Source organism: Equus asinus, chromosome 5 (genome assembly GCF_041296235.1).
Source record: "Equus asinus isolate D_3611 breed Donkey chromosome 5, EquAss-T2T_v2, whole genome shotgun sequence".
In the NCBI taxonomy this organism is placed as follows: domain Eukaryota; kingdom Metazoa; phylum Chordata; class Mammalia; order Perissodactyla; family Equidae; genus Equus; species Equus asinus.
The window spans coordinates 66,430,927-66,444,056 of NC_091794.1; the positions used below are offsets into that span (position 1 = coordinate 66,430,927).

At 49.9% G+C, this 13,130-nt stretch overlaps 1 protein-coding gene across 1 annotated transcript; it reads left to right on the forward strand.

The window, feature by feature from the left end:
* Positions 1-986: 986 nt before the first annotated feature.
* TACSTD2 (tumor associated calcium signal transducer 2) lies at positions 987-2,940 on the forward strand. The gene has a single exon (XM_044770911.2). The coding sequence runs from the start codon at positions 1,249-1,251 to the stop codon at positions 2,224-2,226; it is 978 nt and encodes a 325-aa protein (XP_044626846.2). The 5' UTR covers positions 987-1,248; the 3' UTR covers positions 2,227-2,940.
* The last annotated feature ends 10,190 nt before the right edge of the window (positions 2,941-13,130 follow it).

Sequence of the window (13,130 nt, forward strand, 5' to 3'; positions counted from 1 at the left end):
CTGCTGGTGTCCAGGACATGCTGAGCACGTTGTGTGCTCTGACGGAGGAGCTGGGGATAATTATAGCCTGCTGATCAGTGTTAATTTTACCTCAGCTTTGAAACCCTGGACTTTCTCAATGATTCAAAAAAGAGACTGCAACCCCTCCACGCCATTAAAGCAGCCACGCAGCGGCAGATGAGCAACTTCCCACAGGCTCCCTTCTTTCATTATTTGCAGTGGTTCAAATACTTGTCTGGGACACAGAAAAGAAAGCAATGACTTGCTCTTTTAGAATCAAATTGTACAAAGAACTCCTTATAGTCTTGCTGGTTCTTTTTAAGAATTTGTTCCCTTTGTCTCCCTGTACCGAGTACATGCATAAACATTATGTCTGCGTGCGCGTGAAGGAGAGAAAAAGCGTTGGAGAGCTCTTCTAGCAAACTGGACACCAGGGAGTCACCCACCACACGGCAAGTGACAGACCTCTCCCTAACCTTGCTTCAGATTCGGCCCCACTCCGTTTCCATAAACTTCATTTAAGGTCTCAGAACAGCCAGCACAGTACTAAAGACCCCGCCAAGGAATCTGAGGAAACTGACGGCCAGGCCACTTTAAGCCCCTGGGCCTCAAGGGCATCACACATGACTTGGGTCTGAGAGAGAGTCCGTACCCGTCAGGGTGGCGTGAGGATGACATCACGTTCGTGAACTACATATATGTGTGTACTGAGAGAAGCAGGGAAAGCGGCGAGGGAGTGAAAGAACCTGAAGCGAGGGCAGGGGTTGGGAGAGGAACAGGGAAAGGGGTTGGGGGCGGAGAGGGGAGAACAGCGCGACAGTCCGGCGCCGCACTTTTCAATGAAATTCCTGAGAATTCCAGCCCCGCGAGCGGCCGGGACGCCCAGGTCCAGGGCTGGAGGCCGCGCGGGTGGCGGTCCCCGGCGGGTGGGGCCGGGCGGGGCCCCCGCAGCCCGCAGGTGAGTATCGGTTTTCGTCTCCGGGGCTTTCGGTCCGAGGGGGCGGGAGCAGCCTCCGCTGCCCCGATCCTATCGCGGCGGCGCAGGGCGGGCCGGCGGGCCGTGGGACCCGGCCGGGGGCGGCATGTGTCACCCAAATACCGGCGGGTGAGTCGGCGGCCGAACCAGCCGGGCAGGTCGGGCGGAGTATAAGAGCGGGAGGGAGCGGCCGGCGGCAGACGCCGGAGCCCGTGCGAGACGGCGAGCCGAGCCAGCAGAGCCCCCGCGCCGCGTCCGCTCCTCGGCCCACCATGGCCCGGGGCCCCGGCCTCGCGCTGCCGGCGCCACCGCTGCCGCTGCTGCTGCTGCTGCTGCTCCTGGCGGCGCTGGCCGGCCCCGCCGCCGCGCAGGACAACTGCACGTGCCCCACCAACAAGATGACCGTGTGCGCGCGGGACGGCCCGGGCGGCCGCTGCCGATGCCGCGCGCTCGGCTCGGGCTTCGAGGTGGACTGCTCCACGCTCACCTCCAAGTGCCTGCTGCTCAAGGCGCGCGTGAGCGCCCCCAAGGCCGGCCGCGCGCTGGTGCGGCCGAGCGAGCACGCGCTCCTGGACAACGACGGCCTCTATGACCCCGACTGCGACCCCGACGGCCGCTTCAAGGCCCGCCAGTGCAACCAGACGGCGGTGTGCTGGTGCGTGAACTCGGTGGGCGTGCGCCGCACCGACAAGGGCGACCTGAGCCTGCGCTGCGACGAGCTGGTGCGCACGCACCACATCCTCATCGACCTGCACCAGGGCCCGGCCGCTCGCGCCTTGGACCGCGCCGAGCTGGACGCCGAGCTGCGGCGGCTCTTCCGCGAGCGCTACCGCCTGCACCCGCGCTTCGTGGCGGCCGTGCACTACGAGCAGCCCACCATCCAGATCGAGCTGCAGCAGAACGCGTCGCAGATGGCCCCCGGCGACGTGGACATCGCCGACGCCGCCTACTACTTCGAGAGGGACGTCAAGGGCGAGTCGCTGTTCCCAGGCCGCCGCGGCCTCGACGTGCGCGTGCACGGCGAGCCCCTGCTCGTGGAGCGGACCCTCATCTACTACCTGGACGAGAAGCCCCCGCAGTTCTCCATGAAGCGCCTCACTGCCGGCCTCGTCGCCGTCATCGTGGTGGTCGTGGTGTCCCTCGTCGCCGGCGTGGCCGTCCTGGTGGTCAGCAACCGGAGGAAGTCGGGGAAGTACAAGAAGGTGGAGATCAAGGAACTGGGGGAGTTGAGAAAGGAACCCAGCGTGTAGGTACCGGCGGGGCAGGGGATGGGCGGGGTATCGGATTTCAGCATAGCCCAGACCCCAAGGAGTCACGTTTCTTGATTCTTGGCCCAAAGGAGACGTTTCTCCTCCCAAGTTACTGCCTCTCCCCACCCCACCATGTTTAATAGATCCTGGTCTCCGGGTCATCCCTCTTAGGACTCGAAGGAAGCATTTCTAAAATTCCTTCCCTTTCGGTCCAAGAAGAAGCCCGCCTGGGAGAGTTAAGGAAGTTTGGCATAGGGTTATGTATAAGAATCAAGTGTCTGTATGACAACTCAGCATCGTTTGCAAGGGACGCAGTCGATGTTGAAGGCTTCAATGTGTTTGGGTGGGAAACAGCGCCTTTAACTGTTTTCGGCTTAAGTTATTCGATTAGCTCCACTTGTATGCCGGCCTCCCTGATGAGAAGAGGAGGTCGCCCTTGTAGTATTCTCATTCACCATCCTTCTCTTACCGCCCACGTACCCTTGTCAGCGGGAAAGAAGGCTGTTTCAGCCGGCTGAACACATTTTAAATGTCTCTGAGGGCAGACTCTGCCCCTAAAACTCAGCGTCTATTCTTCAGCTCACCCTTGTTACAACTGATATTAGTAATGTTTCTTTTGTAAAATGTTTGTATATATGGTGTCTTTGATAATGCTGTTGTGACTTTTTTAAAAACACGAATTTAATAAAATATGGAAAAGGAACAAACCCAAAAGATGCACTTTGTGAAAACTTGCTGCAAATTTGTATCACTTTGGTCTCCCCTAATTTCCCACGACTCAGATTTCTTATTTCAAATTCTAACACTTTTTAGCAGGAATGGGCATTTCCTATGGTCGTTCTGCTGTTTCCTGAGATACTCTAACTGGCAAGTATAAACAGTGGTCTTCCTAAATAAGATTATTTGGAACCCTCACTCAGACTGCTGGAGCCTGGCTCTGAGGGGGGAAGCTGCTGTTGTTGGAAGGGGACCAGCCTTAGGTTGTCCCTAAACAAGAATTCTCCAGTGGAGGACAACTGGACCTTTGTTTGGGGAGCTGTGTCTCCTTTGAACCCCTCCTAATTGGAAGTAGGTAGTACTATTCTCATTTAGTCCTTGGCAGTTTACTTAATCCCAAGGTATTGGGGCTCCGAGGGAGCTTGAATGACTTTCCCAGTAGTTACATCGACCTGTAGAGGGCTCTCTGCTCCGGCTGCGTGTGTGCATGCGCACGCAGGTTGTTTTCCTAAAATTTACTAGTAATGTGCTTTAGACTTTTACTTCCTGTTAGCTGTAAACAATAGCATCTCGTCTCCTTCACGCTTATCTCGTTTTCCCTTGCTGACTTTCATTTCCGTGCAGCAGAGGGTGTTAGGAGGTCACTGTGGGGTAGCCTACAGGTCAACAAGTTCCTGCATTGCTGGGAAATTGCTACAGCAGTGGGGTGGACAAAGGAGGGGGTGGTTGGTATCTCTGGCAGCAAATAGCTAGATCCAGGACTTCCCCGGGAGTCCATCTCATGTTCCTCTCCCACCTCTCCTCTTCCTCTCCCGCCTCTCCTCTGCGGTCTGTGTCTACCCTTCAAGGCTAGGACACCAGGAAGAACTGGGGGGAGGTTGCCCTCAGCCGTGCCTGCGCAGCTTGGGCTTGTGGCTGGCAGGCCTGGGTGGAGTGGACACTATGATTGCCAGAAATCTCTATGTCTGGACTCACGCCTGCTGGGGAGGAGCTCCCATAGGCCCCAAACGTCCTCTTGGGCTCAAATGGGGCTGAAGAGGAGAGAAGGTGGGCGTGGGCGGGCTCCCCAACAGTGGCTAGGAGGCTGAGGTGCCTGAGGTTTAATGGGGACCCTGACAGGCAGTGTGAGACTCCACTCCTGGCTCCCTTGGGGTTTCGCTTCCTGAGTCTCTGGAGTGCCTCTGCTAAAGGGACCTGGGTGGTCACCTCTGACCTAAGCCCTCATTTTACGGAGGAAAGGGCCAGTGACTTCCCAAGATTAATGTCTCTGTGGCCCAGCTGGAATCTCGATTCCTAGTCCAGTGTTCTTTTCACTACATTATATTGTCACTGTTTTTAAGAATCACTTCAAAAACGATCACTTGAGGGGCCAGCCCGGTGGCGCAGCGGTTAAGTGTGCACGTTCCATTTCTCAGCAGCCCGGGGTTCGCTGGTTCGGATCCCAGGTGTGGACATGGCATTGCTTGGCACGCCATGCTGTGGTAGGCGTCCCACGTATAAAGTGGAGGAAGATGGGCACGGATGTTAGCTCAGGGCCAGGCTTCCTCAGCAAAAAAGAGGAGGACTGGCAGCAGTTAGCTCAGGGCTAATCTTCCTCGGAAAAATAATTTAAAAAAATGTCACTTGAATGCCTGGAAAGTAAACAGATTAAGGACTGAGTGGGCAGCTGAACAAAGGAAAAAGCCCTGAAGAAGTCCATTCGTTCTTCAGAATGTGGCTTCTGGAAAATTTCTCAATTTCTGAATTAATTCAGGACTGTGAGTCCTGACGCTTTATTGTACTAATTACTAGCTTGGAAAGCAGTTTCACACATAGCATCTTTGGGACATCGGCTTATTGGAAATACCGAGTGTTGACAAACCTGAGTTCAAATCTTGCTCCAATGGGCAAGAAAAGTCCCTTAAGCCCCCTCAGTTCCTCGTCTGTTCAATGAAATGACAAAGCTCACTGTTGCAAAAACTCAATGTGGCAATTGATAAGATTGCGTAGATCCATCTGGGCAGAGTTCAGTATATCTTAAATTTTCTCCTCTTCTGTAGATTGTATCCATTTCACATGTCAGAAAACTGAGGTCCAAAGAGCTTGTGTGACTCATGACCACACACCCCCCATGTGCCACAGCCAGAGTCTAGAGCCGTCTTGGCTTCCTAGCCCAGGTTGCTTTGCCGTGCACCCAGCAGGTAGAGACACCGCTCTCGTTCACTTCTTCCAAGAGCCCCCACACTTCTGTTTGAAGCTCAGCTTGCCTCTGCTGAGGACAGGACTGTCCAGAACCAGCTGTCTCCAGGGTTGGCCCGCACCTCCAGGTCCCCCCAAACTTAACATGCACTGCTTGGAGTGCGGGCCTGGGGCTGCCCTTGGAAGAAATGTGAGCAGAAGCTGACTCACCCAGCAGGCTGCAGCTTGCCTTCTGGGCCCCCTGAGAAGCTTGTCTCATTTCCTTGTTTTGGTCAGCCAGGCTTTCTCCACTCTTGCTATTTCCTTGATTGGAGCAATTTTTAAAATCGCATCATTTACCCCTGCTTACATATTTTTGACTTCACTATTTTTCAAATAGGATCATAGCATGTCAGAGCTGGAAAGAGGATCATTTAGTTCAAGACTCCATTCTACAGATGAAGACACTGAGGTCCAGAGAGGAGAATAGATATACTCAGGTCAGGCAGATAGTGGCAGGGTTGCCCAGAACTCTAATACCTGACTTCTGCTTGTCTAACATTCGTTCCACTTGTCTCCTTAGTTAGTCTCCTGTTTAATTTTACTTTTTCCTTCATCATTTGTTTAGTGTTTTCTTGCTGAGGAAGACTGGCCCTGAGCTAACACCTGTTGCCAATCTTCCTCTTTTTGCTTTAGAAAGATTCACCCTGAGCTAACATCTGTGCCAGTCTCCCTCTATGTTCTTGGCCATCACAGCATGGCCTCTGATGAGTGGTGTAGGTCTGTGCCGGGGACCCAAACCCCAGCTGCTGGAGCACAGCGTGCCCAACTCAACCACAAGGCTACGGGGTTGGCCCCATTTCTCTTCTTAAATTTTTGTGGTTGTTCCTTAGCTTTTTAATATCACTTAAATGGGAGAGAGACTTTGGTTAAATGTAAGATGTGTGGGCTTTGAAGTTACCTGGCCTCTCAGACCCGTTTTTTCATTTGTAAAATAGGTAGTCTTAACTAATATGCTTGGTTTTAAAGATCAGACATAAGATATGAAAAGATTATGCATTTAGTAAATGATCACTTTTGTTAGAATGACAGCAAGGCCCCCAAGAACCTGGGAAAAAGTAATGGCTGACTTTTCTCCCATGCAATGCAAATGGCACTTCCAGCCCACTTTCTTAGGGGACATCTCTGTCCCTAGATGTGCGCTATTCAGGAGACTAGAGAACCTTGGAAGCCACCTGTTTACAAAGGTGGAGCCACAGTTCACCTGGTTTGTATAAAACAGCCGCCAAAGCCAAGTGGGACACTCACCTTTAACGATGATGTGAGCAAGAAATAAATGTCTTTGTTTTCAAACTACATCATTATTGGGTCTCTGTGAGACTCTTGTATTTTATTTAAGTGTAATCTTTTACCCAAACTAGTATGAGTGACTATATTATTATTCCTGTAATAAATGAAAGTAAGACACTAAAAAGTTAAAAGATAGTTAAATAACTCGCCTATGGTCAGACAGCTAGTAAGTGGCACATCTGGGATAAGAACCCAGGCAAACTGGCTCTCAAATCTGTTCTTAACCAACGTGTTACACTGCCTCAAACTGAGCAATAAATTACCACAGACTTCATGGCTTAAGCATGCGCATTTATTGTCTTGCAGTTTTCGTGGTTGGAAGCCGGATGCAGGTCTCACTGGGTGAAATCAAGATGTCTGCAGGGCTGCATTCCTCTCTGGGGGTGCTAGGAGAAAACTGTTTCCTGCCCGTTCAGGTCGCTGGCAGAATTCAGTTCCTTTTCAGATATTATGGGACCAAGATCTGCATTTTCTTACTGGCTGAAAACTGGGGGCGTTCCCCAGTTTGTTGAGGTGGCCCACATTCCTTAGCTCATGGGCCCCTTCCTTCATCTTCAAAGCCACCACTGGCAAGTCGATCCTCCCATTGCGTCTCTCGCCTTTGTCACTTCTCTTTCTGGCCACAGCTAGGAGAGGTTTCCCCCCTGTGGGGACTCATGTGATCAGGCTGGGTCTACCCACACAATCCAGGATAAGATCATCCTCTCTCAAGGTCTCTAACCTTAATCATATCTGCACAGTCCCTTTTGCCATGTGATGTAACATATTCACAAATTCTAGGCATTAGGATGTGGGCACCTTGGCAGAGGAGGGCATTATTCTCTCTACCACACAGAGAATGGCCCCCAAATCCATCCTCTTAACCATATGCTACCCTGCCTCTGTAAACCGTTTAAGCCAGAGTGCATTTTTGTATTTAGTTACAAAAGAGCTCTTTCCCCCACGGCTCTCTCCTCGATCCTTTTCGAACAAAGCCTTTCCAAGGAGGAAAACGGACTCGTGGGAGAATTATTCCTGTATCCCACACAGGATCCTACGGGTGCCTGGCACCTAATAAGCGCTCAGGAAATGTGTGTTGAGTGGATGCCAATGGCCGCCATTTGTTGAGCACATATGTGCCAAACGCTCTTCTACAAGCTTTATCCTGATTATCTCATTCATTTCATGACAACTGCAGGAACAAGATGTTCTGTTGTTCCTGTTTTACTGATGAGGAACCCAAGGCGTTAATAAATGCCTTGCCAGAAATCACGAAGCTGGTAAAGAGTCCAGCTAGAATTCAAATGCGGGCCTGTCCTCCTCCAGAGGCCGTGCTTTCCCCCTGCGCTCTACCCACTGCGGGGCCGAGAGCCAATGCGGGCGGGGAGGCTCGCTCTCTGCACCTGGATGGAATCCCTCAAAGGACTGTTGGGAACTGGATGGATTTCTTTCACCATCACTAGCAAATCCTGGGGGACATGTTCCGTTGTAATTTCCCTCCTGGAACCATTCTCTGTCGTTGCTAAATACCATCAGAGGTTTCATTATTGCTTTTTATGATGAACTCCAGGAAGGAACTGCTGGGAGGGTGGGCGTGAGTCGGCGGCACAGGCCCATTCACTGTTAGGGAATTACACTGGAAGCAGGAGACCTGTGTCCCCTGGCACCACAGCAAGCCATATATCCTCAATTTCAGTGGAAACTCAGGTCCATGCTGTCCAAGGAGGCCAAAGTGAGATGCGTAGGAAGGGAAAGAAGAATGTTCCAGAGTGACAGTCTCAATACATTAACCAGTGGTTTCACAGCAGGCAGCTCAGCTTACCAACATATCACATTGCCTCCTGTCTCACTGGAAGGACAGGGACACAATCCCTTGAGCAGATCAGTTTAACCCTTTAGAAGCCTTGTATCCTCATGCCTCCCACACTGGGTGTGACTCAGTGTCTTCAATAGTCTCACTACTCTCAATTCCCTTGTTAGGTGATGCTGTTGGAGGAAATGTTCCGGTCACCCAAATCTTGTGATGGGAAGCACATTATCATACACTGTTGAAACAGTGTGATATGGAAGGTATCAACTCAATTAGGTCAGCAGATGAAGCTCCATGTCTTGGTTCTCTCTTTTCAGCTATGTGACCTTGAATATGGTAGTTCACCTCACATCTACGTCATAAAATGGACCTAATAGTATCCACTCATTCTAGTTCATAGTGCTCTTGTGTTCGGATCGCACCTCAATGGGACTGAAGAAAGCTTGACCGAGTGGCCAGTTTGACCAGTGCTGGGTATAGCTGTTGTGCACTGGTCCCAAGTGACTGTGGGTGGTTACCCTGATGCAGCCACAAGTTGGACAACATGTCCTTAAGGATGCTGAGGGTTGATCACTCATTCCTTCAAATATTTTTTGTTTCATTTCATGCCAGATGTTGTACTAGTTTTGGGAATATATGATGAATTGAATAGACAAGGTTTCTCTGGGGTTCACTTACTTTTTTTTGCTTACCTGGCATCCCCACAACCTTCTCAATGAGGGAAACACTCCTGTTATGTGAGTCTTCTTGAGAGGCGAGATGGTCCTGCCTCTGGCTCGTGGGATCTGGGCACGTCACCTGGCTCAGCAGGTCGAACTCCCCTGCCCGGGAACTGCTCTAGAGGACAGGAAGCCATACACGAGGCTACCTGTCAATGACCACTGCAGCGTCAGCTTTGCCAACAGCACAGCTGTTCCACGGGCGCCAAGTATCCAAGCGGCAGTAGCACCAGTGGGGCATCCCAGTCAGACTGTCCCACAGCTGGACCTTAGCCATGCTCCTACAGCCCAGCCAACCTAAATTCCTGGCCATTTTCTGAATATGGTTCTCTAACCTTCCCAGTGATTCTGTGAACTTACCCCAAATCCTCCACTAAATCCCGTTTATGCTTAAATTTAGCCGAGTCAGTTCCTGTGGCTTACAAGCAATAATCTGACTGGCAGAGTCCCTGCCTTTGTGGAACTGAAAGACCAGAGGCAGAGACAGTCATTAAATTCATTAATCATGCAAGTAAGGGCACAACTAAAGAATAAGGTAAGTGTTCTAAAGAAAAAGGGGATATATGGGAGTTCTGACCTAGTCTTAGGGGGAGTCACATCCCTAAGGAATTGCTGCTCGATCTGAGATACAAGGTATGTGTCCATGTTGTTTATGCATGAAGAGAAGCATTTTAGTAAAGGAGAGCAGCATGTGCAAAAGCCCTGCAGCAGAGGGAGTGTGGCTTATTTAGGCCCCGAGAGAAGACCAGCATGGCTGGAATGTGGATAGCAAGGAAAAGGGTGGTGGTACATGAGGCTGGAGAAGTGGGCTGAGGATAGACTATGGAAGGTCTTTCAAACTGATTAAATATTTTGACCTTTGTGCAAATTAGCAAAGGGCACGCCCTCTGTCCAGATGGCAGAAAAAGGTATCCTATCTACTTGGACTTAACCTTGCAGTGCAGGGCTTGGCGAATGGGCTGGCGGGTACCTTGGTGTGAAGAAAAAGAGACTCCCTCCTTCCTGTGACACAGCCTCTCCCCCATCCCAGTCAAGAGTATAGGAAAATCATCGGAAAACATTTTTTTGCCTTTTTCTTCCTTTTTTTTTTTTTTACACAGGCAGTGACATAATCAGACTGTGTTTTAAAAAGATCACTCTGGCTGTAGTATGGAGAACAGACTGAAAAGGAGCAAGACTAGAGACACGAAAACAGCAGCAGGCCAGAAGACGACGACTGAGGGCAGGTGGAGAGGATAGTGATGGTGACGGAGAGAAGATGAGGATGCACTGGAGGGACACCCAGGACATAAACTCAGGATTTGGGGATGGATTCTCTATGAGGAAGAGGAAGACGGGGGTGTCAAGAATGGTTCCCAAGTTTCATGACTGGTTGCGGTACCATTCCCTGTGGCAGAGGACACAGGAACAAGAACATGTTTGCTGGGAGTGAAATGATGAGCATGGTTTTGGACACGTTGAGTTCAGCCAGGAGCTGGATACAGATGTCTCGTGTATTATGGGCTGGAGATGGGAATTTGAGAGGCACTGGCATAGAGGTAGTACTTAGAAGCCATGAACAGGGATGCAATTGCCTAGGGGAAGGTAACAGACTGAAAAGGGAAATGAGCACCGCACCTCAAAAGACTCCAGCACTTCAGGGCAAGGAAGAGGAGAATGAGCTGGCAACCAAGAAGGGTCCAAACCAGGGCTGGAGACGAAAGTACAAGCCCAGACTGGCACCAGCAGATAAGGCCGAGTCAGAAGTCGGGGTCACCGAACCGATCGGGGAGGAGAGCGGGTGGGAGCAGAGCCCCAGAGCAAGAGAGACCTGAGTGTCTGCCATTTATGGTCACTGTCTACCAGCTGCCTGCTCTTTGCGGGCAACCATCTGGGAAAAAGGAGAGGTTTGGAGGAGACAGTTCCAGTGACTGACCTGTGAGAGTGCTGTGGGGATGCAGGTGGCCGGGATGCCTGGGTGCAGCTTCTGGCAAAGCTACTTGTCAGCGTGGGATGTTGGATTAAGTTACTTTACCTCCCCTGCCTCAGTTTCCTCACTCGTAAAATGGGGACAATGATAACCTACCTCCTCTTGGGCTGGTGAGAGAAGTAAATGTGTTAGTACATTTAAAGCACTTAAGACTAATGCTTGGCACACAGGGAGTGCTCATAAATGTTACCAGCGACTTAACCTCGAATACGGAGTGTCCAGTGCGTGCTTCATGAAGGGAAGAGCTGTTCCTTTTGACTCTCCTCTGCACTCCGTGTGTCAGCACACTGCACGGAACATAGTACCCGCTCCAGAGTTAATGCGGATTCACGTTTCCACACGTATCTCACCACTCAAGATAATATTCAGAAGGAAAAGAAAGCTACTTAGAACTCCATGAGGGTTTCTTAAGGAAAAGCAATAGGAACATATTTAAATAACTTATGAGTGGAACTAACACAAAGCAATAAGCAAGGAAAACACAGCACAATATGCAAAAAGTTAATAGCTATACTATATAAAGAACTGAGACAAAGTGATTAGAAAAACTATTATCTAATCACGGCCTCAGCTACATAGCTTTGTGCAAATTAGAAAGGGTTCCCCTCTCTGGGCAGATAAATTAGAGAAAGACACCCTGTCTAGTCAGACCCAGTCTTGCAGGGCTGGCTGCCAACTACACAGGTAGGCAGGAGCCTTTGTAAGGAGAAAAACCTCAGGGGGAAGATGCATGTGATGCGCTGGAGTCAGGCTTGATTCTGGCCACCACACCCGCTCGGCCTTGGTGCAGCACACACACAGAACAGGCTTAATAGATGGACCTGACATCACTAGAAAATTGACAAAGGTCATGAATAGACAATTCCAGAAGAGGAACTAGAAATGATAAACATCTTTAAAAAATATATCTAACAACACCAGTAATCAAATCAGTTCAAAGCAAAATGGGATAAAAATTTTCCACTGAGAAATTAATAAAACTGGCATTCCTCAGTGCTGGTGAGGGAGGGGTTAACCAGTATAACCCTTCTGGAAAACAAGTGGACACTAGCCACCAAGAACCTTAGAAATGTTTATTTTCTTTGACTTCCTAATTCCATGTTAAAGAATTTATGTGAAGGAAATGAGCAGTGATACAAACAAAGGTTTACATGTAAGACAGGTCCCTGCAGCGATTTCATAACAAAACGCTGAAAACAATCGAAATATCCAACAATGGGAGAGGGTTATACAGGTAACAGCTCCTTGTGATCCAGTGGGTTCCAGAATTCAGAATTTTGGGGGGTTAGAAGGATAATTTGGAGTATATGTTATTTAGTCCCCTCAGTAGGGTCTGTGGCAGCATCAACACATCCAGATTTCTGCCATGAAACTTATCAACAGTCACACTAATTGGTATAAGTAGACCATAAAGAGCTACGGGCCACTTCAGGCCCCCTTTGCCACCAAATGAGTTGGTACCAAACTTTCAAAACAGCTTTCGATTTTCAGAGCATTTTGGATTTGTAGATAAGCGATTGTGGGTCTGTATAAATTACAATATAATCCTTGAGGACTTTTTATTATGGGGAAATGCTCACAATATACTGTTAAGTAATGGGGTGGGGGGGAGGAAAGAGCAACAAAATTCCGTAACACCCCCACTCCATTTTAAAAAAGAAAAATAGGAACAAATCTGTTATTTTAAATGCAAAATCTTGTTTTAAATCCAAAGTGACCTAGTGCCTTTGTCTTCCTCTTTTTTTAAGTTTTCGAGTGGAGTGGTATAGTTTTTATCCGAGTAGAAATCCATCATTACTGCACTCTCTTTGAACAGCCCACTGGGGCAGAAGAAAGGGAAGCCCTCCCTGGCCTCCTCCTGCTGGTGAAGCAAGAAGGGGCCTTTGGATGAGCAGAGGGACGGCCCTGCTGGGGGCGGGGAAACCTAACCTGCTTTGCATGAGGAAATGGGAGGGAACGTTTTGGAGTTGGGTGCCGGAGGAAAGGAAGGATCACGAGGCAGGCTAGACCCTGTATTAGTTTCCTGGGGCTGCCATAACTAAGCACGACAAATTTAGTGGCTTAGAATAACAGAAAATAATTCCTCATAGTCTGGGGGCTGGAAGTCCAGAATCAAGGCGTCAGCAAGGCCACTCTCTCTCTGAAGGCCCTGGGGAAGTATCTTCCTCTAGCTCTGGTGGCTGCATGCCATCCTTGGCGTTCC